General features: G+C 48.7%; 1 protein-coding gene across 4 annotated transcripts; it reads left to right on the top strand.

Moving 5' to 3' along the window:
• The first annotated feature begins 1,831 nt into the window (after positions 1-1,831).
• EREG (epiregulin) lies at positions 1,832-22,256 on the top strand. 4 transcript variants are annotated; one of them, XM_033060481.2, is made up of 7 exons: positions 1,832-4,597; positions 9,361-9,483; positions 9,740-9,840; positions 19,982-20,065; positions 20,212-20,335; positions 20,892-21,038; positions 21,842-22,256. In XM_033060481.2, the coding sequence occupies exons 3-7, from the start codon at positions 9,774-9,776 to the stop codon at positions 21,900-21,902; spliced, it is 483 nt and encodes a 160-aa protein (XP_032916372.1). In that variant the 5' UTR covers positions 1,832-4,597; positions 9,361-9,483; positions 9,740-9,773; the 3' UTR covers positions 21,903-22,256. The 4 variants fall into 4 exon arrangements, with proteins under 4 accessions (XP_032916372.1, XP_032916374.1, XP_032916376.1 ...); XM_033060483.2 differs by lacking the exon at positions 1,832-4,597 and adding an exon at positions 5,087-5,443 and having other exon boundaries at positions 9,746-9,840; XM_033060485.2 differs by lacking the exons at positions 1,832-4,597; positions 9,361-9,483; positions 9,740-9,840 and adding an exon at positions 9,868-10,183.
• Positions 22,257-23,179: the final 923 nt, after the last annotated feature.

A 23,179-nucleotide genomic window follows, 5' to 3' on the forward strand; every position in this document is an offset into this window, starting at 1 on the left:
TGGCAAAATGTGTTTGAATCCAGACAATTTGCATGATGCAGATAAATAATCTGAAGGCTGGATTCAGTCAGCTGCAGCTGGTCATAGGCAGGCTCTTCACAGCCCTGCTGCTTTCGGTGAATGCTGGCACAGAACCCAGTGCTGGCTGCTCTGAGGTCTGTGTCACCGAGCTCTGGTGTAGCTGCCCTTACCTGTCCTGACCCTTGCTCGGAACAGGAAAACGCCTGTAGAGGTCCCTATTGTACTGCAAATCCAGGAAACCGCCTGGGACTCCTCCTTTATGACCCAGTTAAGAGACAAAAGTGCAGGCAGTCATTAAAATCTCAGTGGAAGTAGTCATTAATTATCATGACAGCAATAAAATCTTGGACTATGACTAGACTCGGGGCTGCTCCTACTCTCGCTGAACCGAGTGGCAGCGAGAGCAGGTTCTGTGAGCAGCAGGAGGTGTGCACCAGAGGGAACTGTTCCCTGGGCTGCTTTGGGAGAGCTGCTACCGCGGGCCCTTTTGGCTCCTGGCTGCACAGGTGGGAAGGGCTCACTCCGTGTGGCTGCCGGGGTTGGGAGCTGGGGCCCAGGCTGGCTTTGGTTGAGAGCAGGGTTGGACTTGGTGTGAAGCCCATGGCCTGTGGGCAAGCAAACCTCTAAACAGGAGGTTGCTCAAGTCAAATTAAAATGCTAACTCCATTTTCCATAAGTACAAACATAGAAATAGCTTATGAGACACAGCTTCACTGACAAATTAGGGTTAAAACTGCTTTAAATGCTTATTCTCAGGAGCAGTTTGGGATGAGCTGAACTTGGTAGTCGAGGCATGTCTTGCATAGCTGTTCTGGGGGAGCTTTCCATTTGGTGGTTTGGGGGTTTTGCCCTGTTGTGGAATTAGGGCCATCTGTGAATGGTCACCTGCTTTAGATCTGGGCTACTTTCTAATATGTAAATAGGTCGAAGGTATCCAAAGGTGAAGTTTTGATTCCGTGTCTGAGTCACTTAAATGCTAATCTATAATCAAAACTTCTTGTTGAATTTATCTAGTGAATATTGGCAAGGAAGTTTCCTTGTATAGATTCCTTAGTGACATTTGTTTATGAAGATATTGTGTCATTTAATAAGCAAAAATATAGTTTATTGCCTTTTGAATACGTGATATTCAAATTCCAGGTGTGTTTCCTGGCCAGGTCTGACCAAAATGCAGCATGGCAGCATCGCCCTTGGCAATCTAAATCTGTTATGGTCTTAGACTTACTTTCTTTTAAATTGTTATTCAGGTGTTTTTGTTTGGGGGGCACAGGGAATGCAAGAGCCCTTCCTTTCTCCTCCTTGCCTAAGGCTGCTGTGCAGAGAGGCCTCTCCACAGCTCCCTCTGGCCAACAGCACAGCCAGGCTTGAGACACAAGAGGACAGGGCTGAGCTTTGCAGGAATGTCTGAGTAACTCGGGCAGAGCTAATTTGTTTGACATCATTTCAGTACGTAAGGCTCAGCCTGTTTGTGTGCCATTGTTGGGCAAATCCCACGATGGATGAGCGGCATTTTATTGACTTGTGCCGTTTGACAGAGCGCGGCAGCGGATTTGGCCGTGAGCGCTGTTCCAGGAAGCTGCCTTACGAGATGCCAACGCCGAGTGCAAAGGTTCTGGGGCAACAACCCGGCCTGGCAGGGAGCTGTGGCAGCTTCACCACGGCTGGGCCTGGCAGGGAGCTGTGGCAGCTTCACCACAGGGAGGACCCGAGCACTTCCCTTGAGTGCATCCCTGACCTGCCAGCCAGGCAGCCCAGCAAGCACCTCCGGGCGGGGGAAGCAGGGCGGGGTGAGTCAGCGACACCGGGTGGGAGGGGGACCTTGCCGTGCTAGAACATGCAAGACTTGGCTCAGAATTTAGTGGTTTAGCCCTTCTTTTCGAGGCTGTGGCATTGCATGTTCATGGGCGTCTCTTGGAGGGATGCTCTTCAAGAAGGAAAACTCAAGGAGGGCCTCCAAGTCGCCTTGTCTGTGGTGGTGATTTTTGGAAACTCAGCATCTCAGGTGCTGAGTTTTTGGGTCTGTCTTTGTAGTTCTGACACGGTAGCTTAATCTGCCTTGTGTCTTACGATGGATGACTCCTGCAGTGCTGGCTGCGGCTGTCAGAGCAGTGCCCTTTCAAGCTGTCCAGGTTTGCTGCAGCAAATCAATGTTCTGAAACAGAGGCAGGACTCCCAAGGAGCTGAAAGAGAGGAAATTCTCTTGCCCTTTCCCCTTGCCTTGTTAATGCTTCTCATGACTTCTTTGGTGGCATGTTCACGATGTCTCTTGTGCAAATAGATATGAAAGTTCTCCCTCGGGCACTTCTCAGTCGTCTCCTGAATTCCTTTCTCCATCACTAACGACGTTTTCCATCAAGATTACAGCGGGAAAAAAATGTTCTCTATGGGCTAGGTGCTCCCTGTGCGTGAAAAGTGTGTGCAGGAGCCAAGAAACACCAGGAGTTTCTTCCTGATTGTTCCCAAGAAGAATGGAGAGTGACGCAGGGCAAGGGCACGACCTTACACCAAGACACACACACACTCCAAGGCCTGCACAGAAGTGTCCGTGACCTCAGCACGACAGTGAGGAAATTGGGGTGGTCTGACCCACCTGGGTGTCCCCTTGCATTCCACCCTGACCTTTTCCTTCTGGCCCACAGAGATGCTTTGAGCCTCATCCTTCCTGGGCTACCCAAAAGGGGTGTCTCCCTGCCAGGCACAGGTGCCCTCATGTAATTCCAGCTGCAGCCTGAAAGAACTTCAAAAGATGATTCCAAGTAAGGGTTAGTTTGACTGCTTTTTAAACCATTAAGGATTTGTGAAATGTGCTGTGGAATGCCTCCACTGAAGGCTTTTGAAGACAATTAATCATAAAGTAGGGCTATGTGTTTTTCCAAGTCAGCTCTGGCCTAACTCCAAGACCTGCTGCAGGCTGTGATAGAACATTTGCTGTCCTCAGTGCATGCAGACTTAGGCTACTTGCACTGCCTTCAGTCCATGGGTATTTAGGCGTTTATGGCTTTTGAGTGCTGTGGAATTCTTAAAAATTCCTATTTGTTTGTGGTGGCTTCTTGAGTGAGAAGTACCATGATACATAAGAAGAGCAAAATGAGAGATAGAAGCCAATGTGTACAACACTCAGTGACAGCAAATCAGAGATGTAAGTGTGCTTTGAATGCTACTTGAAGGTTAAAAACCCTAGGTGGAGGACGAAGCTCAAGGGCACTTGGCCCTACGTGTGTGTGTATAGGCACAATCTGGGTAAAGCCTGTTGAAGTCCTGGGCTGCCACAGAGTTCCTGTGGACTGTGCATTGTCCATAATTTCAGTGAATTGAAATATAAATTGAATACAAATAGTTCTGTGTGTGCACATTGAAAGGAAACACAACACAGATGGGAGACAAATTCCCTTTGTCTTCCAAACATTGGAATACATTTAAGACTGTGCTCTGCTTCATTATTTGCACATCCTTCCTTCAGCATTTAAACTGTGTGCTGAATTCCTGTTATGTCAAATGGTATTTTCTGTGATCAGTGTCCAGGTGACATGCAAAAACATGGTCAAATATTGACAGAGGAGCCCTGTATGTGTCTGATAAAAAATCTCAGACTTTAATGTGCATTCCATACCTTGTGCTGATGAAGAGCTGAGGCTCTGCCCTAGATATCAGGTGCATTGGTAATGTTGAACAGCAAGTTTGTTTCTCATAAAAATAATATTTGTTGACCCAGAGCTTGGGTTCGTGCAGATCAGTACATGTGCAGAAAGCCCTGCAGAAAACGTTCCATTATCCTTCAGAGAACTCAGGGAAGTGCCCCTGCCGTGTCCCTCCTGCAGCCTGGAGAGGGTTTGGAATGGGGGGCTCTGCCCTGGCGCAGGAGCAGGTCTGTATGCAAAAGGTGCAGATCAGGGCCTGCACGATCTTAATCTGCACCAGAGCTTCAGTCCAGTCCTTTCCACATGCTAATTCCCCCAGGGTCTATGGTCCTGTGCAGAATGTGAAAATGATAATTGATAGAAATTATGATTAACATAAATCAGACATAATTGCAGTTCCGTATGATTTAATGAGAGTCACTGCCAAAGAAGCCCAAGCAGAGGTTTCCACATATCACAAAGAGTGGGATGGTACTAAAGCAGCTTGATCTGCTTCAAGTGGCCTGTTAGTTCAGAGGCTTAAGCTTGACCATGGCTTCTGTCTCTTTTGTAAAGTAATAAGCTACCTGGGTGCCAGGCAGGATTTAAAGGTTTATTTAGCCCGTGCTAAGGGTGAGCAAGGAGCCAAGGGAATAGCACGGATTGTTGGGCTGAGCCCACCATGCACAGAGTCTGACGTGTCCCAGGGGAAGCAGACCCCAGAGTGACCATGGCATGGGAATATGCCCTGATGGTTTTCCACTCTTAAATCTCTCTCTGTGGTCACATTTCAATTTCCCTTCTCCCGCAGTGTGGATCAGGACTGCAGCATCAGGAGCAGGAGCCTGGGAGGCAGCAGTGCTGCTCTGGCTCAGCATCCACAGAGGAAGTGATCCATGAGAAGGGCAGGAGTGGAGCACAGGGACGAAGGTAGCAGTCCCTGCCTCTGCATGTGTTTGGTAAGTTGCAGACTTTGTGTTTGCCTCCCTGCTGCCATCAGACCAAATCCAAATGGCTGCCGGGGTGCCAGGGGGATGAAAGTGTTACAGGCTTTGAACGTTCTTCAGAGCTGCTGGGGTATGGTAAACCAGCACTTAGTCCATGTGTAACACCTTGCATCTGTGGATGGAAAACCACTCTTGCTCCCAGTGTGAACTCTGGGGGAAGTGGGCAGCATTTCAGCAGCCAGCTGAAAATTATCCAGCTGAAATTATCCAAAGACTCCCTTGGCCTCTCACGCTGCAGAGAAAGTGGAGCCTTCTCTGCCTCTGCTTTTGCTCCTTGCCTCCTTCAGCCCTGCCATCCAAAAACAACTGGGGGGAGTTTCGGGTGTTACTAATTTTAATAAAGTGGTTTTAGCAATGTTTTGCCTCTCCAGAGCTTTCATAACATATAGTAATAGAGGCTTTTGGCAGGAGCAGTAAAGCAAATTGCTCCCACCCTCCCTTAGCATGCGGTAAGCTGTGTGTGTCCCAGCGGCCACGTGACTGAGAGTCGGAACACGGCGCAGCACCTGGGAAGCTGGGAATGCCTGTGTGAAACACACAGGCTCTGTGTCCTGCACAGAAACACCAGCCTCTGCTCTCCCACGCTCACTGGACCCATGATCTCTGCCAGCTCGTGCAGTTCTCTGGAACTGCTCCGCTTGGAGATGATGAGCACTGTTCTGTCACTGGGGATGCACGTCCTTGCACCACGGTTTACTCTAAGCCTTAATTTTCTTTGCTTTTTGGGGCTTGCATCACACCGTCAGGCACTATTGAGCAGAGACATTTGTGTTTATCTGCCTACCTGGTAAGGGAAAGGTAAGCAATTTTTATGCTTCAAATGCCTCTCGTATCTCCCCAAGGGCATTTAGTTATCTCGTTCTTTGGCTGTAGGTACAGTTGTGGTGGGTGTAAGTTACAGCTTCCTCCTGCTCTATCTGCAAAGCAATCTGCATCCCAGCTGATGCAGTATGCACTTAGAACAAGTAGGGTGAGGACCTCACAGTGCTGCCTTTCCCCCCTTGTTTCAGATTAAACAAGTTCTGATGATTTCCTTTACAGCGAGCATCTATTTCAGGTGTGGTTGTCACTGTTGCAGTGATGCTAGTCATGGGTTAGAGGGGTGTAACACAGGTCTGATATTTCCAGGTGACAGTAGGGATGATACCAGAGCAGTCTGTGCCACTCATAGGAGCAGAGGAGAAGAAAATGGTGTCCTGTCTAGGAAGGTTTTGGGAACACCATTGAGAATCAGTGGAATCAGGCTGGGACTCAGCCTGAAATGAGACACTTATTCTAGTGTTTTCCTTGCTTGTGAAAAGCATGAGTCTTGTCCTTTTGGCCAAAGTCTGGGGGAAGTAGCTGAATGCTTTGCTGGCATCTGACCTGATGCTACCATGACTGTAGCCTGGAGTTACAGTTCTTCAAGGCATCTGTTTTTGGAGCTAAGGATGCCCTGTCAGACTACTTGGCATCAGCACGCTCCCAGCAGTGGGTTGTTCACATGTGGATGAGCAGTGACTCATCTCAGTGCTTCTACACCAAGAGTTCTTAGTGTTGCTCTTCTGTTTGCTTCCAAGCTGGAGCTTTCCTCTGCATGAAAGCAATTCCTCCATCCCTTAGAGCTGCCTACCCAGTTAGTCAAATATGAACCAACCAGGATAGGTGTGCCTTGCTTTTAATAAAGTATTTAGCTGACAGGGAGCTTCGAGTATCTCTCTAGCTCTGCGAGGAGGTTCTGTCCTGAGATGTACTGCCAAAACTTAAGAGTTTGGTGTTGTGACTTCTTTTTGAAAGGTTTCTTTAGATTTACTGCAGAAAATTTGCAAATTACAGACAGTTATCTCATTGACCATCTAAAAATCCCTGTTTTGTAACACTGAAGAAACTTACAAGAAAATTTCCATTTTTCTCGTGTGTCCCTGTCTTTATACACTGGAATGGGTTGTTTATATGAAAGAGAAAAAAATCCCTACCTCTAGGGATTACCTCTCTAGTAAGATATTGCAACAAGCATTCGTATCAGTGTAACTCCCTTGCCTTCTTTACCTGAGTGAGAACTACACAGCATAAACCTCTGGGAAATAATGCCAACGTAGTGTATCATTCCCTTGATGTAAAATTCCCCAGCAAATGCTCCCCGAATGCACCAACTCTACAAACAATGAGAGGAGCCATGAAGTGGAAGTCTTGGTATGTACCATGAGAGGCAATGCGCGGTCAGTAGGGCTTGTGCAACAATACCAGTGAAGCCGCAGGGGAGACAGACAGACAGACAGACTTGCTGCAGGCGGGCATGTATCAAACTGGTCAAGTGCAGCTGAGGGGTTTCTGACAGGATATTTACAAATTGGTGATATCCTGTTTATGGGAGCCATGTAAACAATCGAAGGCCGTTGCCCAAAGGCTGGGCTGTTGCTCAGATGTGCGTAAAAGGCGGCTGTGACACGAGCAGTGCAGTCGGCAGCTCTGATGATGTGACACGGCAGTCAGAGCTGCTCTGCTGTAATTGGACACACGCAGCGATGCGCAGCACATTGCATAAGGTGCAGCGTGAGACACTGGGAAAGGGCTTGCAGAGACCTCTGGCTTGGTTTAGTTTAGTTTAGTTTAGTTAACCTGTCTGTGCCCTTTAGAGTGGCTGGTTTGGAAAGATGGGTGATGAGCTTTGTGTACTGTAGCTCTTCCTGGAAATATCTCTCCTGGTTCACAAAGGGGAATGTTATGGGAACAAAACCGGGGGAAAGGTTGAGGAGGCAGGATGGAGACAGAAGAGCAGAGCTGTGTTCTGCACAGGCTCTCAGGTCTGGCATGTTTCATCTGAGACAGCTTGTCTCCTGTGCTGGCTTAATGGGCCTGATGTCAGGCTGCTTGTGTGCTGGGTTTGGGCAGGGCAGCTTAATCCAGGAGTGGAGCTGGAAAGCAAGTGTGTGATGCTTGAGGGGGTGACCTCGGCTGCAGGCACACTGCAAGTCACAGGGGCCAAAAGTGTCTCATCCTGAGCATCTGATGTGCAGCCTCACAAAAAAGGGGTTCTCGGGGATATCTGTTGAAAATCCTGTTGAGGAACTGTTGTTGTTCAGAAGTTTACCGAGGTTCAGAGACCAAATTTGTGGTTGGCTGCCTTAGCTAATTCATCCTCGTTCCTTGTTCCTTCATTTCCTGTATGAAGGACAAAGACCCTGGCTGCAGGAGGATTGATCAAGAACAGTCAGCCATAGCTTATAGCATGCTGTTGTTAATTTAATAGCATCGCTGATCTAATTGAACCCAGCCCTGGCCTTTGTCCTGTCCCACTTGATTTACACACATGTGCTCCCAGTGTCATAAAGGAAATCTCCTGCCTCTCTTAAATAACACTGAGCTGCAGGAACGAGGACAAGGGGGTGGATGTGTAGATACCACACAGAGGAGTTATGTGGGAAGTGGCACAGTCAGCCCAACTGGCTGCTGCCACCTCCCCCCCAGGACATCCAGTTGCAGATTCCTGTGTCCCATCTCCTACTTGCACCTCAAACAACCAGCACCCTCTGTACTCATGGTTGGAGAGATGGGACAAGTTCCCTGGGGCCTAGGCCTTCACCTCCCTTTAGCCCTTGGACAAACTCACAGCTCCTTGCTGAGGGAGCAGAGAAACATGCAAGCACTGAACACCTTTTATTTTGCTTTTTAGAATCCGGGCTGCACTCTTGAGATAGGTTGGGAAACAGCCAGCTCTGGCCAGAGAACTGGGGTCTGTCTCCTTTCCTGGTAGCTGACAGCAGCCTGACCTGGACCAACGGCAGGGAAAATCAGCGTTGCAGGCAGATGGTTTCTACCTGTGCAGGAGCTCTCCCTGCCCTTCTCAGCCCCACAGGAGCCTACAGTCCTTCCCTGTGGCTTCCAGTCAGTGGCTAAATTGGCTAATCCGTTTCTTCCATGTGTGACCTTGGAACGGTGTCCAGGGAGACTTGGATACCTGAGATGATGTTCAGATCATTGATGGGAGGAGAAGGTGACTAGGAGATGATTTCACATAGTCGGTCATTCCCAAACCGAACTCCAGAGGTTTCCACATACCATGTGACTCATGGGCTCAAGAGCTGGTGGTACTGAATTCACTGGAGATCAAAGAATATGGAGTTTCATAGCAGGTTGGGCCCAGTCAGGGAAAACACCTAATAGAAATGTGTTGTGTGTTGCAATGCCAAAGTATTCCCGATCAGCTTCTTTGCCTTCTACCTGCAGGCAGAGAGCATGATATCCAGCCTGGCTCCCAGCTGATGTGAGCTGGAGGGAGTGCCATGGATTATTTTTGCTGGAGCTGTAGGAGAGCTTCACTGGGGACCACAGTGTCCTAGTTTGAAATATGACTGCAGCGATGAATTGGGCACCTGTGTTTATAGGCTCCCTGGGGCAGACTGTCTCATCACCTCTGCATGACAACAGCCAGCACAATAAAGGCCTGATCCTCCTCACTGTCTTTTTTTTTTTTTTTTTTGTCACTTCAGTAATAGTAATGATTAACAGTAATTATCAGAACAGTAGTGGGAGTGTCCCATAATGTTAGTGGATGGGGGAATTCCACTAAGTGCATCTGCTACAATGCTTAGTGCTGGTTACCAGGCCAAACAAATACACTGCGAGATCTATGGTTCTTTCCTAGATTTGGTTTCTGGAACATGTGCTGGCTAAGCTGGTTTCATGTGGATTGCTGTTTACTCCATCATCCCTAATGACACATTCCTCCTGTCCAGGGTGCCCCAGCTCCCCGTGTGCCTGGCTGGCGTGCAGGTGACAGTCACTGCTGTGTTGCAGCCAAAACGTGGAGTCTGTGGACAGCTGAAGTCCCAGTGGTGGAGCAGGGCCTGGAGCACAGGGTGAGTCACAGCTCACGGCTGCTTTGGATTCAGCAGACCAAGCACAGGCAGGGAAACAGCCTGCTAGTCACCCTTCCTCTCTTCATATATGCTTGAGATGTAAGAGCAAAATAAACTTGCCAAAGGGATTGAAGCCAATGCAGCTGAAGCCTGTGATGGCCAAGATTCCCAGATGGAGCAGTGAAGAGTCAGGGGCTCTGCTGATGGTGTGTGCAGTACATATTGCTCAGGCTTTAGTGCAGGCCTTAGGGGCTAGCACCAGCTGTCCCAATGGGAGTTACAGGAGAGGCATGGCAGGTCGAGATGGAGAGCCCAGAGCCCAGAGGGACTGCTGTGCAGAAAACCTGAGAGCAGCTGGTGAGTCACACCAGTCCCCATCACAGTGGCTTTGCTGTCATTTCACTGTCCTGAGCTGGATGTTATTCTCTGGGCAGAGCTATGGAGTGGGTGGGCCATACAGTCACCCACCAGGAACATGCTGCCATGTAGAAATTTCAGTTCTGGCCACCAATCAGGGGCATAAATGATGCACCTGTGTGTGCACATGGTGACTTGTCAGAGAAGGCAATCTTCATCTCTGCATGTGTTCTGTCTCTCTGCGGTTAATCCTTGTCTCTGGAGATGAGAAATTCTGTGGAAGAGATGACTTTATAAACTCAAAAGCGGTGCTGATAGACAGAACAGCTCACAGGACTGATGGGTAAGGGGCTGGTGTTCTCCCAGTTTGCTTGCAACCACTAGTGTTGTGGGGTAAGCCCCTTTTCTTCAAGCTTTGTCCTTCTATTATTCTACTGTAATTGTTCTAAACAGTTGACCCCAAGCAAGGAGAAACAATTAATAGCTGTAGGGACAGTGATATGGGGGGCACGTGGCTTGCTAGCACTCTCAGCAAGGGCATGGGTTTGTTTAGCAAAGGCAGAAGCCATGGAAAGACTGCACAAATGAGAAAGGCTTCAACCCCTTGGAGGCTAAGAAATCACTCAGCGTGAGCACTGGGCTGTAATTAGGAAAGGGAAATCACCAGCTGAGCATTAAGAAGTTCTTGCTGCCCATGAGATGTGTTGAGCCATTCAGGATTTGCCCAGGGACAGCAATGGCAAAGTCATACAAGGCAGGAGAATGAAGTTTCTAAAACTGTCCTTTAGGGAGGAATGCAGCATGAACTGGGAGATCTGTCTCCCTTTTCAATGCCATCTTTCTAAGATGGATGAGAATTAACTGCTTGGGTTTTTTTCCCTTTCTTTTGTAAATTGCTGGTTAATGCTGACCCAAGAAGTTGGCAGAGAAATCAGTGAATTTGGGGAATTGTTCTGTATTTTTAATAGCAAAACATCCATGTTGTCCAATAACTTTGACCTCATGCTGTGTTTACGGGAAGAGGCATCGGCCACTTTCAGCCCTGGGTGCAGAATTTGAACTCTCATAGTTTATAGGAGAGTGGTTGTTTAATTCATCCCTCACATTCATGGCAAATTTGTAACTGACCTTTAAACAGAGTAATTTGGCTCAAGGTTCTTCTTTACTCCATTTCCTCCAGACGGTTGCATCTACATGTTCCAGTTAAAAATACATTCCCTTCTTAGGACATTTGTGTTCCCAAGATTTTTACCATTTATGATTTTCACAAAAATCATGGAATCAGTTAGGTTGGAAAGGCCCTCTAAGATCACGGAGTCCAGCCGTTCCCCCCAGCACTGCAAAGCCCACCGCTGAGCTCTGACTCCAATACCACATCAACACACTTTTTATATCCCTTTGGGAACTTAATATTAATCTTGTGTAGTTCAAATGGAAATGCTCTCAAGGGGGAGGTACATTCCAATTGATGTCTGACCTTCTGAGGGTATTTCTTGAGCATCTCTCATTTTGTGCAGTGAAAGCTTACTGTATGTAAGTCTGCTTACAGACATACTGATGTGTGCACTCATGCTGTTTGAAAAATTCTGGATGATTTTCCCAGGAATTTATGAAATTTCCGCTTTTTGTTACTTTACAAGTGTGCGCAACAGTGGTGACTGCAAGACTAGGGACGATTTTCTTTCCATTTCAAAAATACTTTCTAGCAAGAAAAATGTTGGTTTTTCAAATTTGTCTTGTTTTCAGGAGATGAAACCAATGCAGATCCATGCCCACAGCAGCAATGCATAAGGGACCAGGTGCAGGTCCTGCAGAAGGCAGCTAAAATGAGTGGTACAGACACTTGCCGGGTATTGTTTTAGTTATATGAAAACACACAGATCAAGTGGCAGTTCCTTACTGTGAACACTTGTATTCTTCTACAGCAAGTCCCACAGAAAAATACACATTTTAGCTGTGTTTTTTGCTCTTTAAATCAAAAAGGGCATGTCGTTTTATAGAAAGTGCTGTGTGCCATCAGTGATGGATACACTGACAGACAAGGCTCGGTCCTTACCCTTGCAACAACCACTGCTGTGAATCTACTGCTCTGTCCCAAAAGGGGAGATGAATGCTCAAAACATTGCAGCAGGCTGGAGCAAGGGCTTCAGCTAAGCCTCAGTACTTTATGAAGAGAGGTTTTCTTTAAAGGTGGTTATTAAGGCGGTGCAAGGCAATAAAAGCAAGCAAGCCTTTCACACAAGTTAAGGTATTTCCTCATATTCTCGTTGCACTTTTAAAAGCAAAGAATCCTGAAATGTCACAGCATCCAGGGGGCTACTCACTGGTCGGGTGCCAAGGGGCACAAATCCCTGGGCGCCTTGCCCTGGGCGTGCCGGTTCACCCCGGCTGAAATCGAGGGCAGCAGCGGAGATGCACCCGTGATGCTCTGTTGCCCAACCAGTGCTGCCTCCCAGCATTGCACAGACTTGTCCCTCCTACCGGCACCTGTGGGCTGCAACGAGCCTGCCTTACAATGACCCCATTGATGCTGCAAGGCCTCTTGGAAAACTGGCTCTTAAGGTGTGTGCCAGCCTTATCCCAAGAGGCGTCCTTCACGTGGAGGAGGGGATGGTGAAAGCCGCACGCAGGGATGCCGGATGCGAAATCAGGTACTGTGAAACAATGCGCGTTACAGAAAGATGAAGCAAAGATGTGTCCGTGATGCTTGTTTTCCATATATTCAGATCTGAAAGAGGAAATTCCAATGAATTGCTCCAATTGTGTCAGCGTTACTTGGTATCTGGGTACCGGTACAAAACTATAATTAAATGTTGCCTTTCAGAGGATAAATCATGCAGGAATTTAAGGGTAAAATTAATTATAAAGTGGAACTTCTTCAGTGATGCTGCTTTTCAAGGCATCCGTAAGCCCACACGCAGAAACACGTTGCTAATAATTGCGATTCCTTCCTTTACTCATGATGATCCCTGAAAGAGCAGACAATAAAATCCTTAATAAGGGGGATCAGCACAAATTAAGCAACAAAAACAGTCATGTGGCATCAAAAAAGACACCATCTGCATGGCATGACTAATTAGAGGTGAAAAAAGGGGACTTGGAAAAAGATTCCAGCTATGTTATGCCCCACTGTTTGTGGAGGGCATCCTTCTAAATGCTACTTTCACACTGAGCTTTATTACATTTATCGTGTCAACTCTCATACCATGTAAGTAATTAATATGTGGTGCTGACACAACTCTGTAGCAACATGCTGCCTTTTTTTATTTCAGCATCTCCATGCCACTGTAGAGCTAAGAATATGCTCTGGAAATAAGAGCATGATTTTTAAGTACCAGATCTGTTGCAGCCCCCTGAATTAATGTCTTTATTACTTAGAACTGCATTCTGCACATGGAGTTGTGGTAGATGTGGTATATGGTATTCTGCAGTGTCGTCTGCAGTTCCCTCTCTTGTATCAATAACTGCTCATAGAACAGAGAAACTGGGGATATTTGAGTCATCAGTTCTCACAGTGCAACAGTGTCACTGACAATGTGACATTGGCCCAATGTCAGGGCCAATTCTGTTTGCTTTCACTGTGAGAGAAGCTTTTATCAGTGCCACGATAAACTGGGTATCTATGTGCCTTTATGGCACCATAAAGAGATGAAGCAGGGGAAGATGATTTTTCCTTTAAAAGGAAAAGAAGTAAACCATCATTGCTGAGCCGCTTGTTGAGGTGAAACACGCTTCATATTTCAGGCAAATGTGTGCAGTAGGGATTTGGTGGGTGGCATCCCACAGTCATCCGATGGTGGGATGTAACTGCTGAACGAGGTCTTGCCTCATACAGCGACAGAGTGCGTGGGCTTCAACAGGATGCTTGAAAGGAATCTTCTAAAAAATAGCTGTAACTGGTTGCTGCTCTTTCAAGGATCTTACAACTGAAAGAGGTGTTGCTTCCAGGAGCTGCCTGTGCTGCTGGGCCGTGATGGGGCCAAGGGCTGGGAGGGGGAACAACCCCCTGAGCTCAGGATCATTGTGGTCAGCCCAAGTGCCAGGTGAGATGCTGGCATTCCTGGTGCCCGTGCTATAACTTGATAAACCATTTCTGCCCCTAGCTCCGGGGCTCCCTGACAGCTGCACCTGTGTGCTGAGGTCACCTCAGAAATGCCAGGAGATGGAAGATTAGGCCAGCCAGTTTCCAGCTGCCCACGCTGAGGTGTTTCCCAAACCTTGGTTTAGGCACAGATGGTGTTCATGGCAGTGCAATGGCCCGACGGTCCCTTGTGTGCCAGCAGGGTCTACCCTGGGTCCGCAGGACCTCGTGCCATTGCACATCGCATGGATGCTTTGAGGAAAGGCTGAGACAGCGGTCCCGAGGTTGTGCCGTAGGCATCCACAGTCCCGGCCATCAGTGCCTGGGCTGGACTGCTCAGAGGGCTCGGGTAATTTTACGGCCCCAGGTACTATTTGCAGTGCTGCCTGCTGGAACGAGGGACACCGAATGCCCCCGGGCACCAGCCGATGGCCGGAGGGAGCAGAGCAGAGGCGGCCGGGCCGGTGCGAACACCGGGGGCGGCTCGCAGGAAGCGGAGGCTGAGCTGGGACCGCTGCCGAAGCCGGGGGGCAGTGTCACCGCCACGGCCCCGCCTCTTCGAGGGCACATAAAAGTGCGGGCGGGTGGCTGACCGGTTCCACACTGCTGCGCCGCTCCTGCCTTCGTGTCCTCCTCCTGCAGCCTCCTCTGCTCCTGGGCACCGAGGGCCATGGACGCCGGCTGCCTGTGCGCCCGCAGCTTGCTGTTCTTCCTCGGTAAGCGGCGAGGTCCCCGTTCCCGCGGGCAAGGGCTGGGAGGGCGTCGGGTGCTGCGTCCCGGGGCAGGGGCATTCTTTAGCTGCTGCGAAATCTGAGTCAAAGCATGAAGTTCAGGTTGCCTTCAGATGAAGCTGGTGTGTTTCTCTCTGAGATGAAGTCCCAGGCACTGACAGGTGTACTCGGGTGGATTGTATTGAGCTGAGGAGTGGAGCACACGCGGCACTCTGTGGTGTGTTATTACAGGATGTTTTGTTACTTGTGTGATGCCCAGGTGTGTCCTGTGACCGAGTGAAGGTGAACATTCTTTCCCTTCTCCCCAGCTCTGCTCCCAGTGCAGTCTGTTCTCTTTCACCTTGACTTGTCCTGTCTGTAGCCCAGTCCTGCTGCCTTTGCCCAGGCGAAGCTCTGGGTGAGCTCACTGGGTGAATCCTCACAGCAGGGACTTACTTACGATAAGAAAACAGGTTGTGGCCTCCTTCAGCTTGACACTTCTCCACCTCCTCGCTGGGAGTGTGTTACTCTAAGGTATGACATAAGCTACCTGAAAGTCTCAAGTGAACACGTGTATCCTTAGAGCATCAGGAGTTCTGGGGCCTGGGTGTGCTGTGATGCAAGAGCTGATCCTTGTCACACACCTCCATGGGGCGCTGGCAGTGACAGGTGGCGACTGCTGAGAGCTGGCCCTGTTGGGCAGCTTGAGCTGTGTGGGCAGCACAGTCCTGAGACCTGGCACACTCACACCTTGCTTTAATGACAAAGCATATTCTCACACTCCTGATGCTGAGCTCGAGGTCGTAGTTGGTGGACAAACTCCGTTCCCCAGACTTCTCTTTTGGGACAGATGTTTTCCTCGCCTTCTAAGCCCACTGCAGTATGAGTTTGTCTTTTGTCTTAGCTGGGTATTTCCATAGCAGTTGATGGATCAGCTGCTGCACAGTATCTCACTTGCCACGACAGCAGGCTAAACATCTTGTAGTGTGTGAGTCAGCCATGCTTTGCACAAAACTGACACTGGTAGGAACTGGTATGTCTTCATGGATCTCTACATGAATTTCTTTGTTTCCGGGGCAGGCACAACATCTATTAGTAAGGGATGGATTAGTCATAGCTAGGTAGCTTCATAACAACTGCTATGAACACTTTACTGCCTTCCCCTCCCAGGGCAGGAGTGTAAGCAGAGCTTGCTGCTTCTGGGAAGACTGTTTGTCACTGGTGTTATGCCAGACTGGAAGAGGTTCCCTGCTGAATGGCTGAAACCTTGCTGAAGTGACAGTCCTTGCCAGGTTTGTTTCCTGGCTGTTGAGGGCTTGGAGACGGCGCAGCAGAAAGGCAGTGCTGGGAGAGAGATGTCACTCTCTCCTGAGGGGACGTGGTGCTGTGTCAGCCCCATAGGGATGTGGTGGTGATGGGGACAAGCCTGGGCCCTGCCTTTTCTGGGAGTTGCTGCAGGAGCCTTGGCACTGATCTCCTTGTGCTCACTGTAGTGCCCACTCAGTGGGGAAGGCAGGCGTTGGACCTCCAGACTCACCGGACGGCTCCAGGAGCTGCTGACCCTCTGTTTTCCTGTGTCACATTCTCCTGGCTGTCAGCAAATTGGCTCAACATAAAGATGGCTGCATCTGACGATGGGGAAAGTGTTAGTGGCTGATGTGTCTGGCTGGAAGTACTAATGGATTTCTGCTCTTGTGGCATAGGGACCTCAGCCCCCATGCAGGGGGAGGAAAGCAGTGTGGCCGGGGTGCAGGGGCAGCACGTGAGTGAGATCTGTGGCGCGTAGGTCTCTGGTGGGTGGAGGCAGTACTGGGATGGCTGGGTGCACGTAACTGCATTGTCTCTGCTTAAGGGTAAGTCCTGGTGCAATGCTGAAGATGATAGTGTGGGCCTGTAGTGATTTGGGAGCACCAGTCTTCCCATGACAGACTGATGTTTCCAGGGCTGCCTTAGAGCTGCTGTGACTTGACACTGGACATCCACAACTGTGATTCTGCAGTTCTGGAATTGAACAGAGGTAGCAGGGATGCTCACAAAGCCAGTGGGACTGACTGGCTAACTTCCATGTTCCCTACTTGGTTTACACAAAGAAGGCCTTAAACAGTTAATACCTGCCCTGTGTGTCCAAGATCAGGTGATAGGGATGCACCTTGGTCCGTCTTTGCAGTTAACATGGGATGAGATCCTTCAATGTGTGCCCCCTGGCCACCTCTGCTTTGGAAGTGCAGCCCATGCGGAGCGTGTAGGTGCTGCTGTGGCAGAGACACCACAGAGATGCCAAATGGGATGTAGCATCATTCGGGTGAATTAGTACAAGACTGGCAGTCTCGGTGACAGGCAGAGCCAACTGAAATAATGATTGACCTCTCAGAAACCTGACAGTTCCCCTAGTGTAAATCCTCCACAGAGTGGTCATCATTTTAGTGCATCTTGCATGTGCATCCTTCATCCTCAGCAGTCATCCTGCCACTGGGAACTGCAGCTGGCTTGCAGTGGTCAAGAAGACCTTGTGGGTCTTCTCTGATGGAGGCTGCAGGAAATGAAGGCAGTTGGTCACCAGCCCTCATTTTCCTTTCATCCCTAATGGCAGGACAAGTAAGCAGCACAGCAGCATTATTCCTGTTCCAGTGAGTGCTGTCAGTGTTAACCTTGCAGGGATACCTGTGAAGCCGGGTGAGATTGTGTTCATGCAGTGATGTGGGAATACGACATGTAACACTCACATTCCTGTAAGACACACATGAAAATCCACCACCTCATTAATCTTATCTTGTACCCTGTGTTTGCTTAATGAACGGTGAAGGAACAAAAATATAACCTCTCCCAGGTGCTATGTTTAGTATGTATCATCTGATAAATGTCCTGGGAAAGGCTCTCCTTTGCCATTGCTGTGTTCAGATCCATTATCCTCCCAGTGATGTCAGAGGGAAAATATGTGCATGGGGAAAAGGGCGAAATACAGCAGTGCAGAGCAGGAAGAACTTTGCCCAAAACCAGCGAATACTGCTGGGTGTCAGCAAATACCCAAGTCTGCAGTCCAGCCTTTCCAGCCCTGAGTGCCTGCAGTCAGGTGGAGGAGGCACCTGCATATGGCTGGGATTGGGAAAGCCCTTGGGCAGTGTTGGAGGAGGAGGTTATTTTTAATTTGTCCCTCAGAGATGTCTGAGTTGTGGCCTTTAACTGGAAAGCCATGCTTCCTTCTGGAGCCAAGAGGAGAGCTGACCTGCCTCTCCCATGGACCTGCATTGGAGTTTTCTCAAATGTGAAAGCCAGGTTCTGCTAAGTCTCAGACTGGGAACTTCAGCTTAAAAAGCAGCTGCTTGGGTTTTGCCCAGGTCAAGGAAGTGTGCAAACTGTGACAGAAATGTGTAGGCTGCATGAGATCCTAGGCTGGCTTAATCCATCTGCTTAACAAATGGGTATCCGGGATACCTCTGGCATGTTTAGCCTTGACTTTTGTTAATTTTTGTCCTTACTTCTTTCTGTGATATGATGTTCCCTGCCAAGGGAGCAGTTTAGTCCATGGAGCACTCCTGAAATGTCCCCCTAGTTCCTGGGAAGAAGAACTCACTCAGTAAATCTTTTTCCAGCATGTTTTGGGACTACAGGTCCCTGAGTGGCCAGTGTCTGACAGCTGATGCCTCTTCTTTTACACATTTGAACTTTCTGTTTTAGCAACTCACACTGGCCTCACAGAAGTGTTAACCTGCTGCTGCTGAGGAAATCTACAGTGAGCACACTGCTGCTTTAAAAAAAAAATCCCACCCTGAAAGTAAACTTGCATGGCCTGCCCCATTGGAGGGAAAGGCAGGTCCTGCTGAGTCATGCCAGCTGGCACAGGAATCTCCAGCTGGTACAGGTGCTGGCATCATGGATCTTTCACTGTTGCTCTGGAGGACCTGGACTTTGTTCTTTCTTCTAGAACTTGGTGGAAATCTGGCTTATTAACTTTGCAAGGAATGCAGTGTAGAGGGAGGTAAGAAGGAGGAATGATGTTTACACAAATGCAAATACAGGAAGAAGCCCTGTCCCTCTTAGATATTCCTGCTGGTTTTGTGTTTAGCTGGAATGATAAAGGAAGCCTGCTAATCACCCAGAAATAGATGAGCTGCCGGAAATCCATAAATTATCACTACTAGATTTAACCCCGAGATGTAATGAAACTTTCTAATAACTGTAGTTGAATTAGAGCGATCAGGAAATTATGGAGGCACACTCCCTCCATTAGACATGCATGACCTGACAAGTTAATAGAGGCAAACAGCCCAAAGACACAAATTACAGACTTCCGTGGAATGGGGCTGATGACTAAGCAGTTCATGAGCAGGTTAATTTGTGACCACAGCAGGAGTGTTAGCCAGGTGGATTTCATGGCCAGCCAGGGCAGACATTCACTATTCACTCACTATTCCTCATGGATTTCCATGAAGCTACAGGTACCTGTGCTGGCTCTCGAGTCCTCTTTGGAAATGTTCATTTAACTAGTGGAATACCTGAAAGCTGTGCCTGTTCTGGTGTTCTGCTAAGTAACAGTGGCCCAGAGTCCATGAAATGGTCAGTAACCTCTCCCAGCCCGTGGCAGGTGAGGAGTGTTTGTTATCTCGTGTTAGCGGCTTTGCAAGCAGGCTTTTACCCAAAGAACTGCCAAAAGAGTGGATGTTAGTGCAGGAACTGTCCAGCCCTTCAGCTGTCTTCAGCAAGGAGAGGGCTGAGGAAGTTCTTTGCTGGTAAAGAGCAGCTTTTGTGTTAAGCAGTTTGTGGTCTCTGAAGCCAGTGGTGGGGTGCTGAGCCTAGCTCAGCACTGACCTGGTATGCTGAGTCACCAGCTGCACTGACTTGCAGATTCCTAAGAAATTCTCTTCCTGTGGACTGCTGTGAGTCAAGGATATCTTGATTTTTATCAGCAAAAGGACTCCTCCTGTGATGAATGCTGGATTGTCATGCCTAATTGTGGAAGCCTGGCTACTTCCCTTGCAAAGGTGCCATGCCAGACCAGTCAGAAACCTAACATAATCATCAAATGGCCTAATTCCTGCCTCTCCCCGTAATCTCTCCAAGCCTGTTCCTGCCCAGTTTCACTCAGAGTGTGGCTGAGAGGTGGTCACAGACACCAGGTTTCTGTTGAATCTTTGTTCTACATTCTAAGTTTGTGGTTCAGAGGTGTTTCTTTGGGCTGCCGCATATAATGTAGGCTGCACATCACTCAGACCTTTATTTTTTCAGCTTTCAACTTTGGGTCTTTCTTACTAGGATGAGAATCTTCTGTTCTTCTTGCATTAATTACTACAACAGCTTAAATACTGAACTCAAAATGCATCTAGTTTTCACTATTGTTTTTATTCTCTCATAGGTTACCTATTGCAAGCAGCCCTGGGCACAACAGTGATCCCATTGTGTGGGCCTGGTGAAATGGAGAACTGCACGACAGCGCTCAGTAAGTACTGCACAGCTCTTAGGAAATAACAGGTCTTTGGTTCCCTTCTTCCTTGGGCTGGCAGCCTCACCGAGCTGCCCTTGGGAATCATTTTTCTCTGAGCAACATTGCCCACATCCCAAGGTGCTAATGAAATATCCTTGCAGTCCAGACAGAGAACAGCCCACGTGTGGCACAAGTTGGGATAACGAGATGCAAGCCTGAAATGAAGGACTACTGCTTCCATGGGCAGTGTGTGTACATCGTGGACTTGGATGAGCACTACTGCAGGTATGGACAGGCCCCACTCATCCCGCAGATCTCCCTGAGGTGGGCTTTGAGGTGAACTTTGATCTGGCTGCCACCACACTTAGTGCAACAGCAATCCAGCCAAGTCTTAAATGCTCACAGGAAAGTGGAGTGCCATATCAGTAATGCTCAGACATGTGATGCATTTAAGGAAGTGTTAAGCACATGTGCTGCCTCCAGTGAGCTCTGTGAGAGTCTCAGACACCTGAGACCAACACAGCTTGGACTTGGGACATTCATTCTGATGTACTTCCCTGTCCATCTGTATCTACTGTAGTATGAGATCCAGAGCTCAGGCCCAGCACTTAGGTCACTCCTTTGATCCAACCTATGGAATAAAGACCCTTTAGGCGCTTTTAAGGGTATTGCTCGTTTACCTGAACAATTTGCAGCCGTCTCTAGGACCATGTGGGCTCAGTTACATCAGTTTAAGTGTCTTGTCCCTGCGGAAAGAGCAGGCCAGCAGTGTGGGATGCTCTGTGAGCTGCTGAGGTGTAACCTCGCTGCCATGTGTCTGACTGTGCCTCTCTCACCTCAGGTGTGACGTGGGCTTCTCCGGAGTGCGGTGCGTGCACTCGGAGCTCGTCCGGCAGCCCCTCAGCAAGGAGTACGTGGCACTGACCGTCATCGTGGTCCTGCTCTTCCTCGCTGCCCTCTCTCTCGCCGGCTACTACATCTGCAGGAGGTGAGACTCGTGGTCCTGGTGGCTCGGGAGGCCGAGCCAGCTGGCGGTGTCGGGCGTCCTCTGAGCACCCTGGGTAGCCTGGAACCCCTCAGTCACCAGACAGACGCGCTCGAAGTGCTCAGGGCAGGCACTGTGCTGGCAGCGTGGCATGGCCCAGACTGCAGGCCCGGCAGCAGCGCTCCCAGCTGCCTGTGCACTGGGACATGGGGCCCTTAGGCTGCTTCACGTCTGCCTTAGAGGGTGTGTTGAGATCAAGGGGAGAGCTGACAGGGAATGGGAGAATTCTAGTTCTTTGGTAATGCCAGGGTCTGAGAGCAGCTGGTTTTCTACTAGCTGATTGGTTGATCTGGTATGTTACTGTGGTGAGTGCAATATCAGTGCCTTATCAGCTTCACCATGGGGCACAGTACTCTTCTCCATGAACAGATCCAAAGCAGCAGGAATCATTCTCCAGCATAAAAACGAATGGTAAGCATTTGTCAGAGAGCTGAGGAGTTGGAACAACTGCAGAGAGAGAGCTCAGCTTCCCACATCTGGTAGGTAGCTAGATGGTAACCAGGAGGATTTCTCAAAGACAAACCTAGTACCAGCAGGAAGACTTTAATGCAGATGTGGAATTTTCAGTGAAGAGTTGAGAAAGGAGACTGCATTTCAAGTGATATCAGACCTGGAAATGAGCACAGACAGAGCCCAGCTGCTAGAGATTTATAACAAATGTGAGGAGCTTCCTTTACCCCCTACTCCCCATCACTGCCCAAAAGTAACTGGCTTTCCAGAACTCACATATCTCTCTTCTACTCCAGGTACCGAAACAAGAGGAGACAAACAAATGCCAGTGAATACAAGGAAGTTGGTGCCCTATAGGAGAAACTGTGGCTTCTGGCAGCATTCTGTTTGTTTTGATGCACTTCATGGCTACCCATCTATTTAAATATTATTTTTATTAATACTGTGTACAATATTTATAACCTTGTAAAAATTTCAATTGTTTGATGATTCAATAAGCATAGGTCAAGCAGTTTATTTTCAGTGTTTTATTTTTTTATTAAATATTTCCCAAAAGGGAATGCCACCTAAGTGGTTCTTTGGGAGAGAGATATATTTTTATAAAAACTCGTCTTCTTGCTCTGGAGAGAAGAATTTTGTATTTATTCTTGTGAATATACTCAAAACACTTGTATTCCTTGAAATAAAAATTCTAGACAAGGTCAAAATGCATGTTAATTTCAGAGTGTGGTGGTGACTGGAGCTACCTCCAGCTGGCAGCCTACCACTGGATGTTCCACAGGACTCTATACTGGGAGCAGTCCTGTTTCGTATCTTTACTGACAAACCCTCATGAAAGGAAAGACTTTGAGAGCCTGGAGCATATGCAGAGAAGGGAGGTGGGGAATGGCCTGGAGCACACATCTGATGCAGAGCAACTGAGGGAGCTGGGGGAGCTCAGTGTGGAGAAAAGGAGGCTCCGGAGGGAACCTTCTGTCTCTCCACAACTCCCTGACAGGAGGGCGTAGCTGGGGAGGCTCAGGGGATCTGCTCACAGGAAACAGGGACAGTACAAAAGAAAACAACCTCAAGCTGTGCAAGGAGAAGTTTAGGTTGGATATTGGAGAAAATTTCTTCACTCCAAGCCGTCAGCCCTGGCAGAGGCTGCCCAGGACAGTGGTGGAGGCCCCATCCCTGGAGAGGTGTAACAGACATGTACATGTGGCATTTGGAGAGATGAGCTATTGATGGGTTTGGCAGCACTGGATTAACGCTTGGACTCGATGATCTTAGAGTGAAACCCAGCATGGCTTGACTGAGCAGTGTCTTTTAAAGCCTCAGCCGTAACTCTTGGAGAGAGAAACCACAGTACTATTAATAGAGTGTATCGATGCACCTTCGTTCCAATGGCTAGTTTTAACTGGTACAACTGGAGGAAGTCTCAGAGGACAGCTCCTAGTGCAACATATCCAACATGTACTGCATGACAGCCGCACGGATCTTGGCTCATCCATACCCTCAGGAAGGTTGTGCTGGCTGTATTTTGGATTTCAGCAGGGAGGCAGCAGCACAAGCTGGTGATGCAGCTCAGGGTGTGAGTAGCTACAGCAGGACAGCTGCTTCAGAACCAGCACGAGTCCTCCCCGTAGAGTTTC

Source organism: Catharus ustulatus, chromosome 5 (assembly GCF_009819885.2).
Source record: "Catharus ustulatus isolate bCatUst1 chromosome 5, bCatUst1.pri.v2, whole genome shotgun sequence".
Taxonomy (NCBI): Eukaryota; Metazoa; Chordata; class Aves; order Passeriformes; family Turdidae; genus Catharus; species Catharus ustulatus.

Excerpts from the sequence above, each read along its gene's own strand:
- EREG (XM_033060481.2), top strand. The coding sequence starts at position 9,774 with ATGGCAGGTCGAGATGGAGAGCCCAGAGCCCAGAGGGACTGCTGTGCA. Across the intron at positions 9,841-19,981 it reads AGAAAACCTGAGAGCAGCTG|GTTACCTATTGCAAGCAGCC; the intron begins GTGAGTCACACC and ends ATTCTCTCATAG. Across the intron at positions 20,066-20,211 it reads GAACTGCACGACAGCGCTCA|TCCAGACAGAGAACAGCCCA; the intron begins GTAAGTACTGCA and ends ATATCCTTGCAG.